Genomic DNA, 27,870 nt, shown 5'->3' on the forward strand with positions numbered 1-27,870 from the left:
CCGCTGCTCCCCGCCCCGGGCTGGGCTGCCGTGCCGAGAGGCGGTGCCGGGGCGGCGAGACGCGGAAGTGCGGCGGGAGAGCCCGGAGCCGCCATGGGGCCGCGGCTCTTGCTGCTCCTGCTCTGCAGTCTCCCCCTTCTCCCGCGGGCCGGCGGCCGGGAGGAGCTGCGGGCCTGGGTAGTCGCCCACAGCCACATGGACGTCGGCTGGGTTTACACGGTGCAGGTGGGGCCCTGCGGAGCCAGGCCGGCCGCGGGGGTTGACGGCGCGGACGCCGGGGGAGGGGTGGGCTGGCGGGGCTGAGCCCCTCCGCTGCCCGGCCGCAGCTCAGCTCCCTGGGTGCTTTCAAATCGGCAAAGCAACGCGGGGTCGTGTCACGCTGGCGGTGGGGTCCAGCCTGCATCTGTCCCGACACTTCCCCGCCTGCAGAGAAGGACATAAAGCCTTGCGAGGTGCATCTCCTGCCCCAGGTCTGACCTGGATTGTGCTCCAGCAGCTGGTATCTTGGGAGCCTGATGCTCCTTTAGAGGCGGCATGGTTGGATTAGGAGCTGGGTCCATTAATTTGGGGTTTGTGTGCGCCTGTGTTCAAATCTGGGCACCACAGTATAGCAAAAGCATTGAGCATGTCCAGAGAGGAGCCACGAGGCTTTTGAGGGGTTTGGAGGACGTGGCATACGAGGAGCAACTGAGGCAGCTGGGGTGGTTTGGTCTGGAGAAGAGAAGACTAAGGGGAGGTCTTACTACTCTCTACAAATACCTGGAAGGAGGTTGTAAGTGAAGCTGGTGTTGGTCTCTTCTCCCAAGCAACCAGTGACAGGACAAGAGGAAAGGGAGTTAAGTTGTGCCAGGGGAGGTTTAGATTGGACATTGGGAAAAACTTCTTTACTGAGAGAATGGTGAGGTATTGGAACAGCTGCTCGGAAAGCTGATGGAGTTGCTGTCCCTGGAGGTGTTCAAGAGGTGTGTAGACATGGCACTTCAGGATATAGTTTACTGGTCATAGTAGTTGGGTTGTGGTTGGACTTGATAATCTTAAAGGTTCTTTTCCTGCCTTTATGATTCTATGGAATTATTTTTTTTTTTAATAGGGAAAAACTTCGTTTGCTTGATGGTGTGTTTTTGTTATGTGGCAGATATTTGGGGTCTTTTTGTTTATCTCAGTACTAAATCAAAAGCCTGGGAAACCTGTCTTGGAAGAGGAGAGCAGAATCCCAGTGCTCAGTGCGAGGGGTTGGGTTGGAGCCGTGGAAGTTCAGAAGCAAAGTAATTTTTGCTGAGTATATAAGATGCAGAGCAAAATAAACCAGGTGAAGCATTACTACCTTTTATATTTGTTCATCAAAATCCTGACTTGTTCTTCATCTTTATGGATTTCATTGATGTGAAGGATGTTGTGTCTACTTCACTAACTTGAGTGAAGTGCTATCAGATGTTTAAGAGTAACTAATAAAAATGAGCTAATGGCTCACCAAGGAATCTCTGCTGTCCTTGTATTTTGTCTTCCCTTTTAGGAAACATTGGTGAATTTCTCCTGTAATGCTTCAAACTCTTACACAGAAACTTCATAAGAGAACCCAAACCTGATTTTTATTTTTGGTCAGTTAGTGGTCAGCGATCTTGTCTGAGAAATGAAACACACAATTCTTTTGTGGGTGCTCTGTTGGCTTTTGTTTGGTTGGGGTTTTTTTGAGAAGATGCAATTTGTGAGCACAATTCTTTTTCAATTCCCACCCAGACAACTGGGGTTTATAAGCTTTGTAAGATTGGGTAACATTATGCTGCTTAGTTCCAGCATAGTTTTAGTTGGAATAAAGTCTGGCTTGCCTTAATCTCCAAAATACCTTAAGGCCTCATTCTGGAATATGAGTTGCTTTAGGAACTACATGCACAGATTCTGGATGATTCTACATAAAGATTCAAACTGGTTCCAGAAGTCCTTTGCCAGTTTGATTTTACTGTATCCTAAGACATCAAGCAGAATGGGGTTGTTTTTCATGATTGAAACTTCTTGGGCCACAGTAGCTTAATTTAGGTTGTATGTATCACTCTCCTATACCAGCAGCACACACCTACAGCACAATTATGCTCACACTGAGGAAACAATTCTGATAATTCAGGCCATCAGAAGAAGAGCAGAAAAGGAATAGTTAAGTGTTCAGGTGGGTTTTTAAACTATATTGGTGCAAAGTCTTATTGTTTATGGCATTGTAACTTAAGGTAAATGAGGGACAGGATGAGCTGTTCCCCAGTACAAGAGAAGCTTGTATTGCTGTCTGCAGATCTTAGAGGAAAGTGCACCACTACCTAGTGAGGGGCCCAGTCAGAGATTCTATTTTTGTCACAGAAGGGCTCACAGACTGTACATAGAACTCGGTCTGAGTGTTCAGAGGAATTGTGCAACAAATGTGAGGGGTTTGTTCTTTCTTTTAAAGCCCAGTGTGTGCTCAAAACAGACTGCTTTGATATTGACAAAAGTTTATTTGCTACTTTTGTTTGTTTGTTTTTCAGGAAAGTATGCATGCTTATGCAGCAAACGTCTATACATCTGTTGTGGAAGAGCTAATGAAAGGAAAGCAGCGCAAATTTATTGCTGTGGAGCAGGAATTCTTTAGGCTCTGGTGGGATGGAGTAGCCACAGATAAGCACAAACAGCAGGTAAACTGTGCTAGGGACATACTTCCTGCTAACAAAGAATCCACACTCTTCTCAGGGAGCAAGGAGGGGCAAAGTGTTTCACCATTTGCTTTTTACCCAGCTCTTGTGTAAGCTGTCTCTGGATCTCGTGGTACTTATGAAAGGACCTTAACTCTAAAGGCAGTTGCAAGAGGTTAAAACCCCAGATATAGATTAGAGCAGTAGGAGGGAGTAACCTTTGCTCTGAAGACTCTACGCTTTATAGTTCTTGTTTCATCAGTGACTTCCTTATTTGGGGGCATGCTAGTATAAGATGTAGGTGATTCTGAAAGAGGCTGCATCGATATCTATTAAACATGTGAAGCTCATAAACTGCTGCCTAACCCTGCTCACAAGAAGGACCTTTTTTTCTTTCTAGTGAAGTACTAGACGCTCGCCATGTGTAAACAGCAACAACGCAGCAAAGAGGTGACGCAGATTCAACAGCAATAACTGTCTGGGGTTTGTTTATTTGTAAGCTGTGATCACTTTCAGTCTATAGAACTTTAAGGATTGTTGTGTGGGGTGTTTTTTTTTTTTCATTTTGAAGTTCTGTTTGTCATTTCTTTTTTACTCTGGCATGAAACAAACATGCTGAGATCAGAGACTGTGCTGATAGCTTAACAAAACCAAAGGATATACAGATGCAGCTTCCCGTGAGGACTCACTCAGAGTGCCAGGGTCTTGTTTTGTTACCAGGATCCAGGCAAAAGCAGTGCATTACTTGCAGTACTTTACATTGTTTGGGTTTTTTGTTTTGTGGGGTTTTTTTTAAACCTAGTCCTTCACCAAATTCTGAATTTACAGAATAAACTTAAACTTAGAACCTGTGTGCAGATGACATTCGCCTGGGAGGTTTTGCTGTGTATAAGCAATTCACTGATTTTGGGGGGGCACTGTGCCCCATACTTGCCTGTTGCAAGTCAGTTTCTGGCCTGTTTTTAATTGGAAAACTGCTGTTAGTCTGAGGTGGGGGAATAAAAAATAAATAGCATAGGAACTACTTTCTGCAGGTATAGAAGAGTACTCTGACTTTCTAAGGTAAGTTGACTTTATTTCAAGCTGCTGTAACTCAAATATAAAGGCCTGTGCTTCTGATATCCATTCTGGTTATACTGTGGAATACAGAAGACTGTGCATCACACTTGGCCTCAGTCTATATGATTCAGTCTTTAATTTCCTAGCCTAATTACTGTTAATTGTTACTTCTACACATTTGTAGTCAGTCCTCTAGTTACTTCTCTGGCAATTAAAATTATTAAAAGCAAATTCCTCTTCAAGCTGTGTGTCAAGCATTTTAATTTCTAAGACTGTTTAAGAGCTATGGTGGTTGCTGCTGTATGGCATGTTTTTAACAAGTTGCAATATTGGACCTTGAAATTAGGTCACTCTGGTTACTGTCCTGCTTTTTCCACTTGAACACTAGCATCAATGATTTTTCTCTTGCATAGAATCTCTGGTTTTAATTTTGCCTTTTATTTGGAATACAGGATTTAATTTTAGTTTCTTTTGGTGTGCCTGCTTTGGATTAGAGCAGTAGCATTAAAACCAAGTAAAAGTTACACCCTGGATACTGAAGCTGATTTTTCCAATTCAGATGAGAATATATAGGAGTGACATGTATTGCAACAGTGTTCAACCAGATATAAACCTCTTAGTCCCCAGTTCATGTTCTTTCCACAGTATTTTCTTCTTAGCTTATGCTGGCTTGATGTCTGGGTGTTTTAACTAGGAGGAAAAAAAGATGGCTAGCTACTTTTGTCTGGTTTGTAGGGGTGAGTTGATGTAAGCATAGCAATAGTTGTCCCAAGGACCACGGATATATCCCACTACTGTAGCAGCCAGCTGCTTGTAGTGCTGCTGTGTGTCTTGATTTCTCCTTCCTTTTGCCCAGTTCTGGTCAGCAAAAGTGCTTGTCATTAGAGACGCTGTTTGGGGTTTTTTTTCCCAGGGGATATTATTTAAATGACTTGGATTTTCTTGTGTTTTCAGCCTGTCAGTGATTCCACAAAACTTACATTAAAAAAACATTTCCATGTCCCAAAGAGGTATCTTTTTTAGACATCCATCCAAATAGGGAATAATAGCCGCAGATGCTTTTCATGTAGGTCAGGACCAGTTCTGTGCTGACACCAGATATCAGTTATCTGGTCTCCCAGCATGCTAATCAGTCACCACAGTCGGCTGGAACTAATTTATGAATGCTGAGCCCTGAAGCATTTTCACAACATTGTGAACGAGAGAAATGATTATAATCAAAATTGACAATCTGGCATCCTATCTGAGCAGACACAGGGGCATTCACTGAAGGTTCCTGGGGAAATAAACATAATAGCCCTGGAATTGGCATCCTACATGACAATCTCTCTCTCTCTCTCGTTCTTTTTTAAAGGGGTGGAGATTAAACTGCACATTTATATAAACTTTCTTCTGCAGAACTTTGAGGCATCTTTGAAGTTCCAGATAGTGAAGGGACTATAATAAAACCAGAAGACTCCCTAACACTTAAAGGGATGCAGACTGTTACTCCCTCCTTCCAAACAGCACCCCCCCACCCTCTATCCAGCACATTTGCTGGAGGTTGTACTTGTCAGCAGACTTCTTGTTTCTGGTGGCTGAGATTTAAAAAAGAAAACCAGAGGAAACCTTTGATAGTTGAACAAATCATCATATATTGACAGCTTTTAAACTAGGAGAAAGAGACCAGAAATTCAGGCTAGCAGTAGGTTAATTATTAGGCTGACAAACCTGCTGTAAGCTGAATAACTCTTTCTTAATAAAGCATTCTGTCTCCAACAAGTTGAGCAACCTATTAGGGCTCTGAAGTCAAGGTAGATGCATACAAAGCAGAAGGAATGTGTTTGTGGCCATGCTGTGATGGTACATTGTCTTCCTCCCGGGTCACACAGATACATCTCCTAACTATAACAGAGGTAGTAGACTAAAGGCAACCCTGGGAGCCTGGCCACTGCTGCTTGCATGAGGTTCCTTATTGCTCTCCCATCCAGCTACCCAGTGCCTTCCCTAAGCCAAGACAGATGCAGCAGGAGGAAGACTTTGTGAGAAACACTGTTGCCTTCTGTTTTAATTCTCCAGCTCTAGCTGCCTTGGGGCAGGATCCTGGGTTGTTGCCAGTGCAGTGTATGGGGACAAGTCTGGTGTTTAGGTAGTGTAAAGGCGCTATAACAGCCCTGCTGAGAAACACCAGGCCAGGCTTTACCTGGCAGTCACCCTTTCTGCCTGCTACCCAGTTTTAGTGTAAACTGGGTAAATCAGTGTGGTGTGCAGCACATTAACATGCTTTTTATCCCCTTCTCCTTTTTGATAGCGCTCAGTACAGACAGCTTTTTATCCCACTTCTGTTCTGGATGCCTTCTTGACACGTGTTATGTCAATGTGCTGTGATCTGAAATTAATTTGCAGCCTTTTTGGATAAGACTGAAATGTTTATGTTCTGTGTCTTCATTTCAATATCATAGGTCCATCAGTTGCTTCAGGAGGGACGCCTGGAATTTGTCATTGGAGGGCAAGTGATGCATGATGAAGCTGTGACGCTAATTGATGATCAGATTTTACAGTTGACGGGTACGCATACTTGCATTTTACTTTTTCATGGCTCTGACTGTGGGGATTTTGTTTGGGTTTCATTCCTTCACCTCAAAATTGCTATTATTTTCTTAGTCCTTAAAGAACTGACTAAAGAATCTCTTAATTTTTACTTGCTGGTGGGTTATCTGTATAAAAATCTTAGCTTTCAGTACTGCAGAGAGCAGAAGGGTTACAGAAAGCTGACTTGCAGTTATAAACTCCTTTGGAGAAGAGACCTTTTTCATGTGTGTGTGTTTGAGAGGTTAAGCTCCTGGGAAGATAGCTGTGGTGAAATTGAAGGTTGAAATGCTGTGGAAGAAAATTCCTGGTAGCAATTTGGAGTGTGGTAAGTGGGTGAAGTCTTCTGCAGTACATGAGCCTTAGAATGTCACTGAGGTCATCTGAACTTAGTTGAAAGACTTGTTTGGTGAAGAAATCTCCATCTGTAATCGTGCTCAGCAGCCTCTGCTAGAAATAGGTGCATGTTTCTAAGAGATACATCATTTCCACTTTCAGTTTTCTGGCTTCTGCTTCCAGCTATTTGTATGTTACACCTCTCTCTCTGATGGGTTGAAGAGTCTTTCAGTATTTAGATTTGTCTCCATCTGGTTAATGAAAAAAGAGATAGGATAAATCATGCCACCATTGTGTTATAGATGCCTGCAATATGCCATGAGGGAGCAGCATGCTTTTTAGGGGTTGGGGGGGTATGTATTAGCACCAGCTATCTGTAAGGACTGATAAAAACCCTACCCATTTCATGGGCTACACTCTGAGCAGCTCTCTACATGGGAGAGTAAAGGGTCAGGAAATACTTCTATCATCTGACTGTGCAGCACCACTGGCTGCCTTCTTTGTATGTTAGCATTTATCAGAAACACAGGGACAGCAGCTCCTTCTGCATCTTAGTGAGTCACCACATCACACTCTGCCTGAGAGGAGGAGAGGGGATGAACATTGTTTTTCTTCTTCATCTGACTCTTGTGTTTAAAGGTTGTTGTCCTATGGACTTAGGACAGTCAACCCAGGATTCCTCCAAAGAAAATGCTGATACTGACTGAAAGAGTCCTTTATTCAATGCAAATAGATTCATAGAGTCATGGATATGGCCTTTTCTTTCATTCAAGTGAGATGCAAAGAAAAGATTATTTCTCATTTAATATTTTGTGCTGTGTACAAACTTACTTAAAAAAAAAGATAAAGTTTGGTCATTTAATCAGCAGGAACAAAAATGTTAAAAGAACACTCAGCTTAGTTTGAGTACTTGCAAACAAAACCTTGTGTTGTGTGTGGAGTTCATCTTGGGAGGGCTACATTTTATGCCTTCTCCTGTCTGTCCACCCAGCTGTATTTTGGAAGAGCCTAGAAAACTGCTTCAGTGTGCTTTAGTTGGAAGAGTTAAAACAGAAACCTTGTTTGTTAATCATTTCACTAGAGAAGATGCTGACCTTGGGAAAGATGAAGTCAAAAGAGAATTCACTGCAAACTCAGTTACTCAAACATAGTACTAAAATTTGGAATGGAGTTAGTCCAAAATGAGGAAGATATGGCTATTTTTTCAAATAGTTCTAAGTCTTGACAGGCTGGGGCTGGTCTCTTCTCCTAGGCAACCAGCACCAGAACAAGAGGACACAGTCTCAAGCTGCGCCAGGGGAGGTTTAGGCTGGAGGTTAGGAAGAAATTCTTCATAGAGAGAGTGATTGCCCATTGGAATGGGCTGCCCGGGGAGGTGGTGGAGTTGCCATCACTGGAGGTGTTTAGGAGGAGACTTGATGGGGTGCTTGGTGCCATGGGTTAGTTGATTGGGTGGTGTTGGATGATGGCTTGGAGACAATCTTGACAGTCTCTTCCAATCTGTTCTGTTCTGTGCTATTCTGTTCTATTCTGTTCTATTCTGTTCATCCAGAACTATGAAATAAAGATCTGCAAATACTACCTTTTTTTTCCTAATGATCATGAGAATCCTAGTGCCATATACTGGAGTTCTGAATAAAATGTACACCTTAGCTGGTTGGTTTACTGTCATTTAAGTGCTTTTTTTTTTTTCTGAGTTTACTCCATTGTTTGATATTTCTGGTTTGAGGGTTTCTATTTTTTGAAACTCATTTCAATACAAAATGAATAACCTTGGTTGTGAATAACATCTTGTATGGAGGTTGCCATTAACCTTTTGGCTTTTCTAATTTATTTACAATTGAGGATTGTATTCATACTGGTGTTGTTCACTGGATGGTTTCCTTGTCCCTTTGTCATTGATATGAGGCTGAAGTCCAGAGAAGAGCAACAAAGTTGGTGAGGGGTTTGAAATACAAGCCCTATGAGGAAAGACTGAGGGAGCTGGGGTTGCTCAGCCTGAAGAAGAGAAGACTCAGGGGTGACCTTATCACTCTCTACAACTACCTGAAGGGAGGTTGTAGACAGGCGGATGATGGTCTCTTCTCCCAGGCAGCCAGTACCAGAACAAGAGGACACAGTCTCAGGCTGTGCCAGGGGAGGTTCAGGTTGGATATTAGGAAGAAGTTCTATACAGAAAGAGTGATTGCCCATTGGAATGGGCTGCCCGGGGAGGTGGTGGAGTTGCCGTCACTGGAGGTGTTTAGGAGGAGACTTGATGGGGTGATTGGTGCCATGGGTTAGTTGATTAGGTGGTGTTGGATGATGGGTTGGAGACAATCTTGACAGTCTCTTCCAACCTAGTCTGGTCTATTCTATTCTATTCTATTCATCCAGAACTATGAAATAAAGATCTGCAAATACTAACTTCTTTTTTCTAATGATCATGAGAATCCTAGTGCCATATACTGGAGTTCTGAATAAAATGTACACCTTAGCTGGTTGGTTTACTGTCATTTAAGTGCTTTTTTTTTTTTCTCAGTTTATTCCATTGTTTGATATTTCTGGTTTGAGGGTTTCTATTTTTTGAAACTCATTTCAATACAAAATGAATAACCTTGGTTGTGAATAACATCTTGTATGGAGGTTGCTATTAACCTTTTGGCTTTTCTAATTTATTTACAATTGAGGGTTGTATTCATGCTGGTGTTGTTCACTGCATGGTTTCCTTGTCCCTTTGTCATTGATATGAGACTGAAGTTTTCTGAAAATGAGTGGCATGATTTGAGCAAACCCAAACTAGAATAAACCAAACCAGGTTGGAAGAGACCTTCAAGATCATCACGTCCAACCCATCAACCAATCCAACCCACCCAAACAGCTAACCCATGGCACCAAGCACCCCATCAAGTCTCCTCCTGACCACCTCCAATGACGGCGACTCCACCACCTCCCCGGGCAGCCCATTCCAATGGGCAATCACTCTCTCTGTATAGAACTTCTTCCTAACATCCAACCTGAACCTCCCCTGGTGCAGCCTGAGACTGTGTCCTCTTGTTCTGGTACTGGCTGCCTGGGAGAAGAGACCATCATCCACCTGTCTACAACCTCCCTTCAGGTAGTTGTAGAGAGTGATAAGGTCACCCCTGAGTCTCCTCTTCTCCAGGCTGAGCAACCCCAGCTCCCTCAGTCTTTCCTCATAGGACTTGTGTTCCAAACCCCTCCACAGCTTTGTTGCCCTTCTCTGGACTCGTTCCAGCAAGTCAACCTCCTTCCTAAACTGAGGGGCCCAGAACTGGACACAGTACTCAAGGTGTAGCCTAACCAGTGCAGTATACAGGGGCAGAATGACCTCCCTGCTCCTGCTGGCCGCACTGTTCCTGATGCAGGCCAGGATAACTAAACCCCAGCTTGTTGTTTTTGTGCAGACTCCAACCTGGCTACTAGCTTTAACCTCACCTGTGTCTAAGTACTTTTTCCTGGGCCTGTCTCTAATCATAATTCCTTTTGGCTATTTATCTTTTATGATGTTAATAAGTTCTACTTGGCATAGCAAAACAAACACTGTCAGTGTGAAACTTTCTGCTGTGAATCATTAAATTCCTGAAACTTTAAATGCTTTTGAAAACAGCAACTATCCTTCAGGCTGTTCTTTAAGCACTTACCTATGCCTATTAAACTTATAAAATGAAGTCATAAAAGTGTTCCTGACTTAAACACATTTTGCTTTGCAGAAGGCCATGGATTTTTGTATGAAACTTTTGGGATCAGGCCTCAGTTTTCTTGGCATGTTGATCCTTTTGGAGCTTCATCTGCTACACCAACTCTTTTTGCTCTGGCTGGTTTTAATGCTCACCTTATTTCTCGAATTGATTATGATCTGAAGACTGACATGCAGAAAAACAAGGTAAAAATATGCTTAGGAATGGACCTCATTGCCAGCCTCTCAGCTTACAGGAATCTAAACCATGACATCAAGATAAGCATCTCTCTGATCTATGTGAAAAGACACAGGTGTTTCTTCTCTAAAAGTGACATGCTGATGACATGTAGTAATGTTGAAACATAGTGAGTCTGTCTAATTTGGTCAAGGAATGTCTTCTTGACTTCTGATCAAGGAGAAAGTGTAACCAAGCCTGAAGAAGACAAAATATGCAGGCAATTGGGCAAGGTCTAAGCTAACATTGAATTAGGGGTGTTGGAACTTGAGGCATCCAGACTGGGTTTCAGCTTTCCCTTAGAAAATCGTAGATATGCTGGGGTTTATGTCGACTGTTTTAAAGTGTGAGATGGGTGCTTGGGCATGGTGACTGTCATGCTTGGGGGGTTTATTTGTGCCTGTAGAAGGGACAATACTAGGCCAGTTAGAGTGGCAGCTGTGTTGTGTTCTGCCCTTTCTTCCCCAGTGTCCCATACACAGTAAACGTTTCTTTTCATATCACAATGTTGGATCCTGATCTGTTGTCAGTTTTGCACACTAGATTGTGTAAAAACAAGAGGCTTTCGCTGGTGTGAGCTGGGCATAAGGCAGCTTTTATGAATCTGGGTGAAACTCAAGTGTCTCTGAAGAAGACAACAGAACTCCTGTTGAATTTGGGGAAGTGAGGACCTACCACTTGTGTTTTCAGTGGATTGTGATACCTCCTTTCTGCTAAAACCTTTTAGGAAGTTTTGACAATCTTTTCCCATCTGTTTTTTTTTCCTGACACTTAAGTGTCTGCAGGCATCTAAAACAGTAAAAACTCTGTTTCAGTTTATTAAACATGGATTCCTACTCACCCTAGTGCAACCTAGAGTAGAACTGGGGCTTCCCTAGCTTAGAGGTGTTCACCTTGCACTGAAACAAGTGAGGTGTAATGCCTGTGATAAGCTAGGCTTACAAGTAGATTTAGCAGTATGCTGGCAGCATGCTGCCATCAATTCATCAATTGGAACAGAAAGAGGCAACGCTATAGCTTCCTATATATAGTATGTGACCTTGCTTAGGTGCTTTTACGTAAGACCAGCCAATGGGCACCCCAAAGTATTACAAGTGATGGAAAGTCAGATGAGTGCTCTGAACTTGTTACTGAAGGCATTTCTGTGATTGTCATTAAGGGTAACAGCTTCTTACCACTTTTTTCCTTTCCCCCCCCCCCCCCTTATTGTTTTCCAGAAGCTTCAGTTTGTATGGCGAGGCTCTCCTTCCTTAGCTGAAAGACAGGAGATCTTCACCCACGTTATGGATCAGTACAGCTACTGCACCCCACCACAAATACCTTTTTCAAACAGGTCTGAGGAGTTGCCAAATAGGCAGAAATACTGATCACTTCTGAGAGTTTGTTATTGCAGTTTAAGTGTTTTCTTTGACTGTTTCCTTCTGCTTTCCCCTGACCTGTGGTTGATCTGTAGATCTAAGTAAGGTTTATTAAGCACCTCCAGCTGCTCACCATAGCACATGAAGTTTACTCAGTACCTAACAACTGAATGCTGAAAAGTGACACTTACTACTGACAGGCACTAAAAAATACTTCAAAATATTGTCAGACTGTACTTTTTTGATGTATTTGTCCTAGTTGAATAAATCCTGTTTATAGCCTATTGCTTTCTCCTTCTACATAGATCAGGATTTTATTGGAATGGAATTGCAGCTTTCCCAGATCCACCAAAGGATGGTGTCTATCCAAACATGAGTGTTCCTGTCACAGATGCTAACATCCATTTGTATGCACAAACCATGGTGGCTAACATTAAGGAGAGAGCAGCCTGGTTCCGAACAAGTGATGTTTTGTGGCCGTGGGTAAGTGAATGATCAGCATTTGCTTTAGAAGTTGCAGGTGCATAGATAGATGGTGCTTTGATACACCAGCTACTGCAAAAATGCAGGCACAAACCACATGTTGGTAAATTTTATGGGGTCCAGATGTCTGATTAGTAATGATTATAAGGAACTAGAACTTCTTGTTCCCTGACAGGGTTCTTGAATGCTGTAACAGGCTGCCCAGGCAGGTGGCTGAATCCCCGTCCCTGGAGGTGTTTAAAAGACAAAGAAATGTGGTGCTGAGTGTCATGGTTTAGCAGCAGACTTGATAGAGTTAGAGATTGGTTGAACTCAGTGATCTTAAAGGTATTTTCCAACCAAAATGATTCTTTGATTCTACTGGCTCATTTACCCTACTTAGTAGAAAGAAATGTGACAAAATGGTAAATATAGCCTCTTGTGAAACTGTGTAGTGCAATGTTGCTTCCTTTTTTCTCTCCTTTTGTCCATTTAAGCAATCTTTTTACATAACTGCTTGGAACAACATAACTCTGTTGACAAAAGAAATAGCAGTACAAGAGCGTGTTGTGTAGTAGGTAGCCAAAATGTTTTCTATCTGCTGTGTAATTGCTTTCTTATTCAGTCTGTATTTTAGTTAGAAACATGAGCATTTCCCAGCTTGGTCATCCAAACACTTTTTTGAGCAACAAGCTGTATTAATTATGTCCTACAAGTACGCATAGCTCTGATAGGCTCTTGCTATTTTTAAGTCCTTAGGAAACAATAGCTTTCCTTAAACAGAATGTCCAGGCTGTATCTGAAGTTTGATGGATGCATCAGTTAAAGGCTGGCTTGGAAGATGGGATTGCAAAGTAAACAGAGCCTCCTTGGCCATTTTCTCCAACATTTACTAAACATTGAAGGCAAATTTCTGAGAGCATCCTCCTTTTGAAAGCGAGATCAGGGCTGACTTGGGCAATGTTTTGTTGTAATGACAATATTAAGGATGATGCATGTTCTTAAGGTGACTGGTTCACCACAATACCTGTTGTTGCAAGGAGAACAAATGTTTACTGACTGAGGCAGCTTTGAGTCATTGATTTGTTTTTCTCCTGTGTTTATCACGCTGTTGCTTGTGTTGATTTTTTGGGGGATTTTTGTGGAGCTTAAGTGGAGAAATAGAATGTAATGGTTTATGGTAGTGCTGTAGTGCTGGAATGGGAAGGAGGAAGGGTTTAGCACAAATAAATTCTGTATTTCCAGATCCGTACCTGCAGTTTTGCAGTAATGTAAGGAAATCTCAGCCTCTGATTTCCTGATTTGGTTGCTTGTGATGTTTTCTTCCTCAAGCACAGAGGCATGGGGCTGAGGCTGCATTAAGCTGGTGTTGGAAGGCTTCAGTTAGGGCATTTTATGTGGAGAAGGTTTCCTAGCATGTTATTATGCTTCAGATCGATGCCTAAACTGTGATACTGACACTGTAAGAATGGATGCGGTGCCATGGCTGACTGACTCATTTTCCTGTTCAGCTATTGCAGTTGAACAGAGGCATGATTAGTTACATCTTTTTCTTTCCTTTTTTAATGTTTGTACATGCAGATAGCCTGTATTGACATACCTTCAACAGAAAACAGAAGTCATGTAAGCATGCTCAAACAAAAAAAAGAGGCTTTAATCCACAGTGTATCACGTCTCTTAACTGTTTGGATGAGCATCAGAAATATTACAGTCTCCTGTCATGAAGGAGCACCAGCAACACATTGTGTGATGTTTGTCCTACAGCAATCTCTGTCCAGATTGTTTTGTTTCACATCATGTCCTCAACATTTCCTAACGCTGTAAAAATTCTTAAGAGCAGAAAATATGAACTTTATTTTTTGCTAAGTGGGAGAAATGCAGTGTGAAAAGTTGTCTTTGCAGGCATGGGTGGATGCATTTTCTGTTTGCTACCACGACATTTCATGCTCTTGTACAGGATGGTGTCTCCCTGTCTGTAATGCTGGTTGGTTAGCAGCTGATCTGTGGAAGTAACCCTACTCATTCTTGACATATGCTAACAACTAGCTTTTAGATGGGCAGTCAAGATCAGGAGAGATACCACTTCACTATAGATTAGCGTTAAAAAAGATCCTTCTACACTTCTGACCCAAAGTCATTGAACTGTTCTGTTTCTGGAATTTCAGGGCTGTGACAAACAGTTCTTCAATGCATCTGTTCAGTACTCCAACATGGACCTGTTGTTGGATTATATTAATAAACATTCCGATGAGTTTGGAGTGACTGTCCAGTATGCCACCGTTGGTGATTACTTCCAAGCACTTTATAGCAGAAATCTTACCTGGGAAATTCGGGACTCTCAAGACTTTCTTCCATATTCAACAGGTAACTGAATTGGCAGCTGTGTAGTGGCTGCCTCAGGTGTACCTATGTAACATGTTAGTGTAGGGAAATTGAGAAAAAGAGAAATAAAGTAAGAGGAACACCACCATCTGTTTATAACAGTTACCAACACTACCAGGTGCCATCAAAGAGACAAGCTGATCCCAACTTCTTGACATAAGAAGGATGGTAGGGCAGTGGTTGGAGTATTTCTGTGGAACCATTGGAGGAAGAGACCCTGAAAGAAAGAGTATAGAAACAGGCAAACTTGGCAAGAGATTTTTGTAGACTGAATACCCATTCATTCCTGTTACATACCATCAGGAATCCAGTTTGTGAGCTCCTAACCAAATCGTTTATGTAAAGCAAAGCATGCTAGGTAAGGACAACTAGTAAATGCACTTCAAAAGCGTGTTTCTGGTCCAAATGCTAATGTAGTCTCTTGTAGCTTTAGGAGAAAGTCTTACCTTTTTTTGTTCAATCAAATAGTTCTAAGTTCTAGAGAGGGGGAATTGTGTTACAAATGAAGTCTCAAACAGTAAAAATACTGCCTGTATTTCTGAGTTCATAGCATGATGTGACAGCTGCTCGTTAATAGCTTGCTTCTTACTTGCTGCACTATTGCAGCTTTTCCAGCAGAGCTAAAAAGTTTAGGGAGCATTTGAAAGAAAGCATACCATACCCAGCATCCTCTTAATCCTTTTCCCCACTAAATTTGGCCTCTTAGGCCACATATTAAATCATGCAGAGAGAAGTCATAGCTAAATTTTCTGGCTTTAAACTCCTTGCTTTGTTTCATTGCTTGGGACATCATTAGAATATCATCAATATCGTTAAAATACCTCTCTATATAATTGTAGCTACCACTACTTCATCACTTCATTTTGCATCATAGATGTATAGCTCAGATTTTCATAACCAAATTTAACTTATGTGTCCAATATTCTACAACACATCTGTTAACTTTTAAATTAATAACTACTGCTTCCTGTGAGTCAATGCATGGACTGATCCCTTACTCACCTCCCTCTAGGGATCACGTCTAACAGCTGATAAATGCACTGTTTTAAGTGCTATATCCTTTTACATCTGGGCTCTCACCTGTATCTTTTGGCATAATTTACAGGCAGGCAGTAGTCGACTGCCATTAGCTTGCATAATAGCAGCACCTTCAGTGTTCCAGGTAGGTGCCCACACGTAGGTGCAATTTCTTCCCCAAGCGACTTACTGTGCCTGGCAATTGTAGGATAGCTTTGAGTGCACTTTCTCCCACATAGTATTTTGCTACTTGATGATTAATCCTCTCTCATTCTTTCTATGCCATTTTATTATGAGTCACTTACTGGGCTCAGTGTCACTTCTGACATATGCCTTGGAAACTCAAGTTTTAATTCCCAGATAAGTGTTTCCTTTTTCTGTTCTACATTCATTGTTCTGTGCTAGGAGGCATAGGTGACTCTTTTGCTTGTAACCTCAAAAACCGAGATGGACTTCATCCTGTTCAAACTTCTACTATTTTTCAGGCCAAAAAGAATTTGCCCTTGGAGTTTTTGAGCGAAAAAATCACATTTCCCAACCGTTGCCTTTGATGATAGGCTGGTAATAGACTGTTACAGTTGCTTATTTTTCACTTGATAAAGCACTTTCTGCAACTTCTTTCTGGAAAAAAATGTTTATCAGTGGTATATCACTGGAGGTGTTTAGGAAGAGACTTGATGGGGTGCTTTGTGCCATGGTTTAGTTGATTAGATAGAGTTGGATGATAGGTTGGACTCGATGATCTCAAAGGTCTCTTCCAACCTGGTTTATTCTATTGTATTCTATTCTATTTAAACCCTTTCCCCCCCCAAAAAAAAAGCCAGACAAACAAACAAACCAAACACAACCCCCCCAAAGCACTAATTAAGAGATTTGGAGGTTTTAAAACCAAGTATTTGGTTTCCTAATTACGTGTCCAGAGAAGGGCCACAAGGATGATCAGAGGGCTGGAGCACCTCTCCTATGAGGACAGACTGAAGGAGTTGGGGCTGTTCAGTCTGCAGAAGAGAAGGCTCCAAGGTGACCTAATTGTGGCCTTCCAGTATCTGAAGGGGGCCTACAGGAAGGCTGGGGAAGGACTTCTCAGGATCTCAGGTAGTGATAGGACTAGGGGGAATGGAATGAAGCTGGAAGTGGGGAGATTCAGGCTGGAGGTGAGGAGGAGGTTCTTCCCCATGAGAGTGGTGAAACCCTGGAATGTGTTGTCCAGGGAGGTGGTTGAGGCCCCATCCCTGGGGGTGTTTAAGAGCAGGCTGGATGAGGCTCTGTCCAGCCTGATCTAGTGTGGGGTGTCCCTGCCCATGGCAGGGGGGTTGGAACTAGATGATCCTTGTGGTCCCTTCCAACCCTGAATGAAATTATGAAACTATGAAACTAATTTACTCAATGGGATACTGCAACATGCTAGCACAAATTAACTGTTGAAGTACTTTCCACTGACCACTTGAGGGCATCTTTTGATGTAGTTTGAAAGTGCTGCAATGGTTTGGAGTCATCACATCACTGTTTCTGCTCCATTTTGAAGAGGTGAAATTTAGGATAAAACCCTTTGACTAAAAGGGGAGAATCTAGAGAGCTTGTATTAAGCAGGAACCAAGGATTATATTCCACATTCTTTATTAATGGGTAACCAAATACTTCAGTGAAACTTCTGAAGTTGTTTGGTGCAGATCCACAAAGGAGGAATTTCTGTAAACACAAACAAATTTAGATGCTAACAGCTCTGTGTGAATATTCATGTTACTGGGCCTGGAGGAATGATTGTAGTTTTCCAAAGTGGCACTTACATGCCTGTGTTTCTTTGGAGGGCTCAGGACAATTCTGTCTGATGGCTGATGTGTAAACCAACAGCAAGTTTCATGTCGAAAGGTGTACAGCAGTGGTCTAATAAATAACAAATAAGTGATTTCTGAAGTGGTGTTCTGAGATGTCCTGGATCTGTTCAACTCTTAACAGAGCCATTTCAGGCATGGACTGGGTTTTACACTTCTCGAAGCACGTTAAAAGGAGTTGCAAGGAGAGCTAGTTCGCTGCTTTATGCTGGAGAGTCCTTTTTTACACAGTATGTCCAGAAACACCCAGCAAGTTCCATTTGCAAGTGTGAAGCCTTAAAGCAACTTCAGAGCCTTAGATGGGCAGTTTCTGAGGTAAGGATTGATTTATTTTTTAATTTGAATGAAAATGTGTATTGCTGGAGGGCAGAGCTCTGCTTATGCATTTCAGCTGGGATATTTTGGCTTTTTATGCTTTTAGAAATCATTGTTCCCTTCAGCAAGCCACAAGTGAAAATAAAGCAATTTTTTAGAAGGCTGTCTCAAAACAGCCCTTTAGCCATGCATTCAAGACCTGGTTACCAGTGAATGTTTTATTCAGCCAGTAAAAGAGTGTGCAGGTTCAAACTTTGCACATGCAATCCCTTTCCTTAGTGTTAGTTTTATTATCTACAAAAATATCTCCAAAAATGAAACAAAAACTGAAGTAACTGAAAGCTACTGATAGTCTCTACCTCTGCAAGTTAGAAGACAAAGGACAGATTTGCTTTTTCTTCGAAGTTCAGCAGCTATATAGTCAGCCTTATCCCATTCACCGCTTAGAGGCTTCAGTGCTTTTGCTGATAATAATTATTTTGTCAGCTATGTTGCTGGCCAGATCTTGGCAGGAGATTAGAAACCTGGCTTGTTTATGGTATTTTTGCTGCATTCTTCTTTTTAGTAACTTGTTTGTTAGTAGTTGAAAAATAGAAATCCTGAGCAGTGACCATGCTGAGCTCTTCACACAAGTTTTTCTTTCTTGGTGATTCTCTTCAATGTTCTCCAGTGGGCTCCCCAGTTCAAGATAGGCAGGGAACTACTGGAGAGAGTCCAGTGGAAGTTACAAAGATGCTGATGGGCCTAGAGCATCTCTGAGGAGGAAAGGCTGAGAGCCCTGGGGCTGTTGAGCTTACAGGTTGGACTTGATGATCTTTGAGGTCTCTTCCAGCCTCGGTGATTCTGTGATTCTGTTTGGTTTGGGTTTTTTTCCCTGTAAGTATGTAACTTCAGTAATTTATTAATACTACAAGAGGAATACATTGTAGTCACGAGGTGTTGGGTGACAGGTTGGACTTGATGACCTTTGAGGTCTTTTCCAACCTTATTGATTCTATGATACAGAGGGAAGTCTGTGTGCATCTCATCTTTGACCCATTTAATTCTGTACATAGTAATTTGGAATAGGCAAAATGTGAATCTGTGGACATAGCTGTAATTCCTTAGTATTTCAAGTTATGTGTTTAAAGGTTAGTGGCCCATGTTAAAACAAATGCAAACCTGTCATCCTGTTGCATTGTGACCTTTCAAACTACTCTTAAATCCCAGGTCCAGCACCATGATGGTATAACAGGCACGGAGTCTCCCAAGGTGAAGGACATGTACATGAATAACTTGATGTATGGAATGTTCAACGTAAAGAAGCTAATGGCTTCCATAATCTTTGACATGAACAAGGCAAAGAAGAATGGAGAGGTCTATGCTTCTGTTTACAGCAAAGACTCAGGAATGCCAGGTACTTTTTAAGAGAGCTTTTCAAATCTCAGGCTAACTTACAAAAGCTATCATATTTTCCTCCAAAACAAGCAAGATGCTATGTACCAGAGGTGAGCTCCTGGGGCTGCCCCCCTGCAGCTTTCAGCCCCTCCAGCGCTCCCTGGGACCATGCACAGTTGCTCTGGGCAGAAGGCAGCAGCCTCTGGCCTCATGCCCAAGACCTAATAACCCCCTGAAACTTCATGGGGAGACCCTCAAGCTCCAGCTAAAACTCCCAGGAGCAGAAATTGGCTGCTCTAGGGTGAGAGAATGGAATGGAATGGAATGGAATGGAATGGAATGGAATGGAACAAGAGGACACAGTCTCAGGCTGCACCAGGGGAGGTTCAGGTTGGATATTAGGAAGAAGTTCTATACAGAAAGAGTGATTGCCCATTGGAATGGGCTGCCCGGGGAGGTGGTGGAGTCGCCGTCATTGAAGGTGTTCAGAAGGAGACTTGATGGGGTGCTTGGTGCCATGGGTTAGCTGTTTGGGTGGGTTGGATTGGTTGATGGGTTGGACACGATGATCTTGAAGGTCTCTTCCAACCTGGTTTGGTTTATTCTAATACAGGTTTATTCTAATAAAGGAATGGAATGGAATGGAATGGAATGGGGTTCTGAGCTGGAAAATTCTCTTTGCCTTATGACCCCTGCTAGATGTGGGTGAACTCAGATGAATTTATAATCTCAGGAGGCTGAAATCAGGATCTTTAAACTGATGATAGGCAGAACCCTGCCCCAGTGCATATGGCTCTTAGATTCATACCTCAGCTACATAATGGAGGGGTGGTAGAGGTGCTGATCAGGGTAATTACTAAGCTAACCTTACTACTGTGCAGCATAAGATTACATGGTAAGAAGCACAGCCACAGTTAAGAAAAATGTTTTTGCTGTAGTGCACTGCCAGCTTGTGTGAAAAATGTAAAGGAATTTTTAAGGAGTCTGTTCTAAAGGCTGTACCTTGCCTTTTATCTTTACTTTGGAAATTTTTTGAACTGTCATGGGCTGCACAACAGAGTGATTAGGGTTTTTACAGGGTTGCGTTCAGGTTAAGCTTCTCATTTGATCTTCTGTATGACTCTGATAAAGTTAATGCTGCATGACAATGAGTTGTGGTAAGCTGCTTATTTTCACCAAATGCATTTACATTCCACTCAGGTGTCATTTTCTGAATACAGTCTTTTTATTGGGTGAAGAATAAAGCAGCAAAATGAAGCAGAAACGGCTTTTATGAAGCCATTTTCGAGCATGAAGTTTTACTGCAGGATTTTATGTTGAACTTCTGCGAGGTGGTTGTACCTGGGCAGACCTCCACAATACTGCTTTTAAATATCCCATTTTAAAAATACATCATTTTAGTGACTGATAGCTTTGTGTGTGCCCACAGGTGCTGCAGATGTTGATCAGTATGTTGTTGTCTATAATCCTCTGGCATGGAACATCACTACCTTTGTCACAGTTTCTGTCGGCGACATGGCAATGAGTGTGTATGATGAACTGGGACGTCCTGTACCAGCACAGGTACTTCAGTTTGCTTGCTTTTTCTGTTCCTTTTCTTGTCAGTTTTCACTGGCTTGATCCTGCCTCTTGTCAATGTGTGGTAATATATAGTATTACAGTGAAAACAGTATTAGTTGAAGTTGGGATTTTCCTGGTGCTCCTTCTCTCAACTATTTTTTGGGGGGTTTGGTGGTGTTTGTTTTGTTGGTTTTGTCTTGATGTCCAAAAAGGCTTCCTGGTCTTATTGTGTGTTTGGTTTGCTCTTTGCATGCCTGCTGGATGTGACCTGACACTTCTTGCCTTTCTTTTTTATCTCTAAAACCCACTGTTCCAAATAAAGGGGTTTTTGATTGGAGCCCTGCCCTGCAATTGACAGTCCTGTCTGTACAACTGGCAGATTGGAGGACAAGTGATGTAAGGAGGTCTTATTTACAATCTCAGAAGAAACTGGAGACAGTCAGCTGCCATATGACATATTCTGTCATAGCCAGGGTCCAACACAAAGGACAGCTGTTTTGTGGGAGAGAATAAAGTGACTTAGGGCTTACCATACATGTTTGATTATTCCCTTGTTGATTAGTTCCCTCTAATGTGGCATTGTTGTGTGTGTTCACATACAGGTTCAAAGCCCTGTAGAGTCCACTTCTACCTATGATCTCTATATTCTTGTTGAAATAAGTGGTCTGAGCTACAGAAAATACCATGTTAAGGCCTTGACTGGTGAGCAGTCTGCTTTTATTGGGAGATCAGTCAAGTACAAACGAAAAGACCTCACGCGTGCAGATCGACGACGTCGGCAGTTGCTTCCTGTGGTTAACAACTGCTACCAGGTCTTGTTTGACCAGAGCACAAATCTAATGCACAGCATTACAGAGAGGTGAGGTTGCCTGCTTGTTTTTAATCATGTTTCAGACCCTGTAAAACCCTTTGTAAAAATAAATCCAAGGACTGTATCATGTGCCTTGATTCTGAGATTTAACTAACAAAATGTTCTTTACAGTTACTCTTTTTTACCTCCAGTTCCCATGTCCTCCTTTCTACAGGGAGCATTGACACTAGCCTGAGTGTTATTCCATACTGTTTCTGTTGCCCCAACCATGCAATCAGTCTAAGAGGGCATACCACAGTGTTAACTAGTAGATCAGGCAAATCTCATTGTACTTTAGAACTAGAGACAGTTATGAATGTTAGTATTGAAAACAGTAAACCTACTATTGCAGTTCAGCTTTGCATCTGTTATGTACAACATGTGTTTGTAAGTAATGTAATTTTGCCTTTTATATGGATTCCCAGGCAGACTAACCAGACTGTCCAGCTGACCCAGGAGTTCCTTGAGTACCATGTGAATGGAGATGTGACAAAGGGACCCATTTCAGATAACTACTTATTTGCCCCAAATGCTTCAGCTGTTCCAGTAGCCAAAGCAGTGGGATTGGAAGTGGTTTTTGGCAACTTGATGACAGAGATCCGTCAGTATTTCTACAGGTACAGAATTCAGCTTCACTTCACTGGAGTATTTAAGTCTCTCTAGATACATATGAGATTAATTCTGAATAGTTACTCCTAAACTGTGAGCTCTGTGTACTGCTTAGGAGTTAGACAAAAGAACTAGCATGCATCTGCTAAATGCAATGCTGAGGGAGCACTTCCTTTAAATAGCACATCTTGCTGCAGGGAGGGAGGTGAAGATGGTTCAGATTTATCTTCTCTGGTTTGCTCTGTAGTGCATCTTCTGTTGGGATCTGCTTCAATGAAAATTACAGCTAACTTCTTCTTGTGTGGGTGGAACTGGGTCTTCATGGTTCGTTTTTATAACTGTGAATATCTTCCTCACAAGCAAATTAAGGAGAGGAAAATGAATCCCACACAAGGACACTCTGCTCCCCACGTGAACTTGCAACTTTTCTGGGTTAAAACTATATTCCTCTATAACCCCTTCCTCCTCTTTTAAGTCTGGTGATTTAATTGAAGGCATTTATTTTGCATTGTGCAAGGACTGTAGTTGAGAAGGACCTTGGGAAAATGGTGGAATTTTTGCATCACAATTCATGTTGTCCAGATTGAAAAAATGCCTATGTTCTGTGGAAGGTAAATATGTTGCTTAGGGAGTCATAAGTAATCTAAGTTGGTTTTTATTAATTCTGAGAAAACCAGAACATATCTAATCAAATGAGGAGTTCTCTTTATACTTACAACACTAAGGGAAATTGTAGGTGATCATTCACTCCAGCTGGATATCTGTACATTTGAACACTGAATTGAAATTAACAATAATGGTACACAAAAGAGAGAACCAAGCAAGAAAGGTGTGTCTGTGTCTCTCTGTGTGTGTATGTGTAGTTGGACTTTGTGAAGGATTTGTGAGTCTTGACGTAACCTATTCAGTGCTGCACTTTACAAGCTCTGCATGTCTTCCCTCTCATTTTTACAGCAACATTACAGCTCAGGACTACACCTATGCAGTGTATACCAGGATGTATACAGTACCAGAAGGCTACGATGGGAGGTTGCTTTGCCATAGGATAGAGCAGGAGTACAGCGTTGGGCCTTTGGACTTCAATCGTGAAGCAGTTCTAAGAACCAGCACCAATTTGAACACCAGGCAGCTACTCTACACTGACAGCAATGGATACCAGATTCAGAAAAGGCCATTCAAGGCATATGTGAATAACACAGTGGCTCGGGTAGGCACAAAGGTGTTTTCCAGAGTCAGTTGTATCCTATTTCATTCTCCATTACTCTTTTCTAATGTTATCACTGCATAATTTACTGTGTGTTCTCAGAACTATTATCCTATGGTCCAGACTGCCTACATTGAAGATGATACCACAAGGCTGATGCTCCTTGCAGAAAGAGCTCATGGTGTCTCGAGTCAAGGAAATGGACAAGTGGAGGTAACAATTTTGGGTTTACTTTGTAGGAGAGCATAATTTCCTGGCTGCTGCTGATGTAACTAAAGCATGATAGCTGATTACCGCTGGCATTTACCTCTCCAATACAGGTGATGCTTCACAGGAGACTGTGGAACAACCTTCAGTGGGACCTGAATTGCAATCTCACTTTGAATGATTCCTCTGTAGTTCGCCCTGTGATTTGGCTTATTTTAGGATCCAAGGCTGTCACCAATATTTTGTATCGGACAAGTGGACTGGTGCTAGAACATAGGCCAGTAGTAATGTTTGGAGCATTACCAGGTAACTCATTCCATCCCCTGTGCTATCTTTAGCATCTGAATGGCTTGTTTATTTTGCTCTGACTTAGGCTGATAAAATTTGTAAATGCAGGCTTGGATACTCCTGTGTGGCCAAGTTAGTATACAGTGAGGTAGGAGGCAGATTTAGAGGCTGATAATTACTTTACATTCATTTCAAACATGGAGGTTGTCCAAGTGTATGCAATGTTTCTCTTGTTATTGTCTTTGCTTTCAGGGGAGAATAAATTCTAAAGCTTCTAATTAGGACACAATGCCCACAGAGGGAATTAGTGCAAAGCAGCTAGTGCACCATGTGTCAGTTTCTTGGATGTTCTTAATGACCATTTTTGAGTCATTCCTTTAAAAAATATTTGTTTGACTTATTAACTAAAACTCAGGCCTGGTAGGGGAATAGCAGCTTAAGCTGCAGTGAAATTTGCTGTATGGAAAGCTCCAATGCACTTCTCCAGCAGTTAAAATCATGCTGCTTTCTGTCTCAGGAGGAGAAAGCACAACATCTGCTTTTCATCTGCCCTGGTAGAAAAAGCAACAATCTCTTTTCTCTTCCACAGTACCCTAGCCAGGTTTGTGTGTGAGATGGATGTTTGATGTCTGCTTTGCTTCACTTTTCACGCAGGAGATAAACCACAGCTACCCAGACAACTTCACCAGAATTCAGTCCACAGTTCAGATGTAACTCTCCCACCTAACCTTCACCTTCAGACCCTAAGCATTCCAGGATGGAGATACAGCTCTAATCATTCTGAGCAGGTCCGCAACATCCACGTGGGTAGGTGCCTTCAGAAGGGTGACTGCATCTTACACTTCAAGAGGCTGACTTTCTTTTCTTTCTACCTTCTGTGGCTGGTACTTTTATTTATTGAAAGTGTTACATTCCTCTGTCAAGGAAGTTAATCAGTCTACATGATTTCTTCCCTCAAACAGTAAACTCTTTCTCCTGTGTGAGTCCATCATGCCTGTTAGTGTATTCTTGTCAACAGCTGGAGCTGGATGTTTCTCAGTGGTAGTCCCCTTGCTCATTTTAAAAAATGGGGATTAAGTTCAAATTATTAGAGTGTAAAGCTTAAAAGGAACCTTTAAGAGTTGGTTATATTTTAAAAGTAAGAAAATGTCTGCATTTTGTTTTCCCTCCAAGGTAAACAGAAGCAAGGTGATGCAGACTTCAGTCGTGTCCTGCTAAGAATTAGGCACTTGTATGAAGCTGGAGAGGATCCTGTGCTGTCTCAACCTGTGATGGTAAATCTCAAGGTAAATCTAATCCTTTGAGACGTAATACCACTCGTTCCAGAGAGAACTGGTCCTGGAATGAAACACCCTGTGTGCCAGAGGCTCCACAAAATATAGATACAAAAATACTGGTATAACTTTTACCTCACAGGGAAGCAGATCTTATTTTTACTCAGGCAACACAGAAGCTGTTGCTTCAGATCAAGTTGCCATAAGCACAGGGTGAGGATCTGCATAAATATTGGTAGGTCTGGTGACGTGGAGTGCTTGGTGGCGTAACACTTCCAGCAATGCCTTAGCAGGGAGTGGGATTCTGTTTAGCTATGGTTAATGTAATGTGGGCAGGATTAAAGGGAACAAACATTTAATTTTCCTCTGTAGTTGATGTCTGTGAGTTGCTGGAACTTTGGTCACTTCTATCATGTACTGTGTGTTTTCAGTTTCTTTTGTATTTGAGGTTTCATATAGAGGTAGGTTGCCTTATATGGAAGGAGGTTGTTGATTGTGATGAGAGAAACATGGAGAGCAAGGTGTAGGATTTTCTGTTCTGTTCAAAACAATGTAGTAGCAGTTTCAGTTTTTGAGTGGAGAAGGTTCATTTTAACTTTGCTACAAGACAATGGAAGCTCTCAGCACCTCAGTTTCTAGTTTGAAGCCTGGAGAATCTGCAGTTGCCCTTTTTTAATATGACCTAGCAGATTTTTAAACTTCCTATTGCTCTGCTTAACAGATCAGTGATAGAGCTTGGAGTTCTAGTCTGGTCTAACTGTGATGCTATCTCAATAAACTGTGCTCTCTTTACTCAGTCTTTGCTAAAGGGATTAGGATCAGTGATGGCAGTGGAAGAGCGATCGCTCACGGGCACCTGGGATGTAAACACTTTGAAGAGGTGGAAATGGAAGACTGCACAATATCCAAGCAAAGGTAGGTGGAATAAGAAGTTTGGTGTCCTTGCTGTAGTTGACTGTTGAGGCTTAACAGATAGTCACATCAAAACCACAACAAGACTTGCAAGACTGAAAATATGGTGGTGGTCTATATGACAGAACAGTGGCATTTAGCAGAGATTCCCTGCAAGTACTGTCTTTCTCTGATGGCTTCCTTTGACTTGCAGTGTTTAAAGACTTGAAGTCTTTCTGGAGTTGTCTTTGTCCAGATAGAAGTGGCTACTTTTTGAATTCACACTTGTGACACAGATTGATTGTGTTAAATGCTGATGAGTTGTGTTAATCTAAGCTTAAACCAGCACTGCAGTAAAACAGCCAGCTGCAGTTAAAAATCCCCCACTGTAATCAGCTTGAAAGACTGTGTGGATGTGATTAAAGTTAGGGCCTACACTCAAGTCAGATGCTGGGGGTGACCTGATTTCATTTCTCATTCCAGTTAGATCCTTGGACATTGTCCTTGCTGTCACTTGCATACATGTATGTACCTTCCAAAAAGCTCACAGAGGTGGACTCACCTAGCTGGACTAGGTGAGAGTTTAGGGCTCTGCTTGACCTGTTGCTAGGAACTTGCTTGCTGTTTACTCAGGATGAAGAAAAGATGCCTGACAGGGGAATTGTTTCATGTTTTCTGTGTGAGTCAGCATGTGAAAAGTGGATAAATTGTTGCATATTTTAATATTATGAATGGGTGTGTCTTGGGCTTCTTACTCCTTACAGCTTTAAGGAGGAGAATCTGCTCAAGCACCAGATTCCCCAGGAAGGCATGAGTTAAAACTGTTGAGATAGTATAACATGTACATTTGATTAAAGGTTCTTTAATGAATTACCAATGTTTATGTGTTTTTTCAGGACTCATGGACACCACAGAGAACTGCACAGTAACTGTTCACCCTAAGGAAATAAGGACTTTCTTTGTGTATTTTCAAGGTCAATAAAGTTCCACAGTGTTTTCAGGAGTGAGCATGTGAAAGCTTCTGATTTTCATTTCAAGATAGGAGTGATGGTCTCGAAAAACATTCTACTGCTAGGAATAAACCCTACATTTAATTAAACTATTGGCCTGAGTTGTGGGTATTTTTTATTGGGTAATTATTCACAGCTCCTTTTTCCTATTAAATGTGTCCAATTCAAATGTGACCTTGGTGTTGCTGTACAAGCTTAATAAAGTTTTTCCTGCTTGCTGTGGGTGGTTCTAAAGTGATTGCTTCCATGATGCACTGTGGAGCACTGATAAAGTCATGTTAGTCCTATGGTCTTGAATTGTCTTCCTAATTAGTAGTGATCTCAGGAGTCACCTCTTGAGGTTTTTATTGTTAGAGAAGATGGCTTCCAAATCACAAAGTAGTGGTTTGCCAAATGATGTTCTCTTTCTACGAGCAGCAAGGAAGAATGACTGTCATATGTTCCACCTTTGCCTTTTGGGCAACAACTGCAAAGTTCTGCTTTGGTGTAAGTGAAATTGAATGCACTAGTTGCATTCCTTTGCATTAAGTTCATTTAAATTGTCTCTTAAGGATCAGGATTGGTTGGCTTTGCTTCACAATATCCTGACCCTGAGTGTTGAAGTGCTAGGTGCTACACTTTGGTCACAACCACCCCATGCAGTGCTACAGCCTGGGGTCTGAATGGCTGGAGAGCAGCCAGACAGAAAGGGACCTGGGGG

The 27,870-nt window shown here is 42.0% G+C and overlaps 1 protein-coding gene across 2 annotated transcripts; it reads left to right on the forward strand.

Annotated features, from left to right (window-relative positions):
* Positions 1-56: 56 nt before the first annotated feature.
* Positions 57-27,390, forward strand: MAN2B2 (mannosidase alpha class 2B member 2). Of its 2 annotated transcripts, XM_068149528.1 has the most exons (19): positions 57-225; positions 2,511-2,657; positions 6,155-6,260; positions 10,331-10,503; positions 11,752-11,867; positions 12,198-12,375; positions 14,520-14,718; positions 17,710-17,900; positions 19,110-19,296; positions 20,707-20,840; positions 21,440-21,696; positions 22,113-22,304; positions 23,251-23,503; positions 23,603-23,713; positions 23,821-24,013; positions 24,650-24,802; positions 25,169-25,281; positions 26,067-26,184; positions 27,057-27,390. In XM_068149528.1, the coding sequence occupies exons 1-19, from the start codon at positions 94-96 to the stop codon at positions 27,140-27,142; spliced, it is 3,039 nt and encodes a 1,012-aa protein (XP_068005629.1). In that variant the 5' UTR covers positions 57-93; the 3' UTR covers positions 27,143-27,390. The 2 variants fall into 2 exon arrangements, with proteins under 2 accessions (XP_068005629.1, XP_068005631.1); XM_068149530.1 differs by lacking the exons at positions 57-225; positions 2,511-2,657 and adding an exon at positions 3,516-3,716.
* Positions 27,391-27,870: the final 480 nt, after the last annotated feature.

The sequence above is a fragment of the Melanerpes formicivorus genome, unplaced genomic scaffold (genome assembly GCF_026170545.1).
Source record: "Melanerpes formicivorus ecotype bairdi unplaced genomic scaffold, bMelFor1.0.p_v2 SCAF_18, whole genome shotgun sequence".
Lineage (NCBI taxonomy): Eukaryota > Metazoa > Chordata > Aves > Piciformes > Picidae > Melanerpes > Melanerpes formicivorus.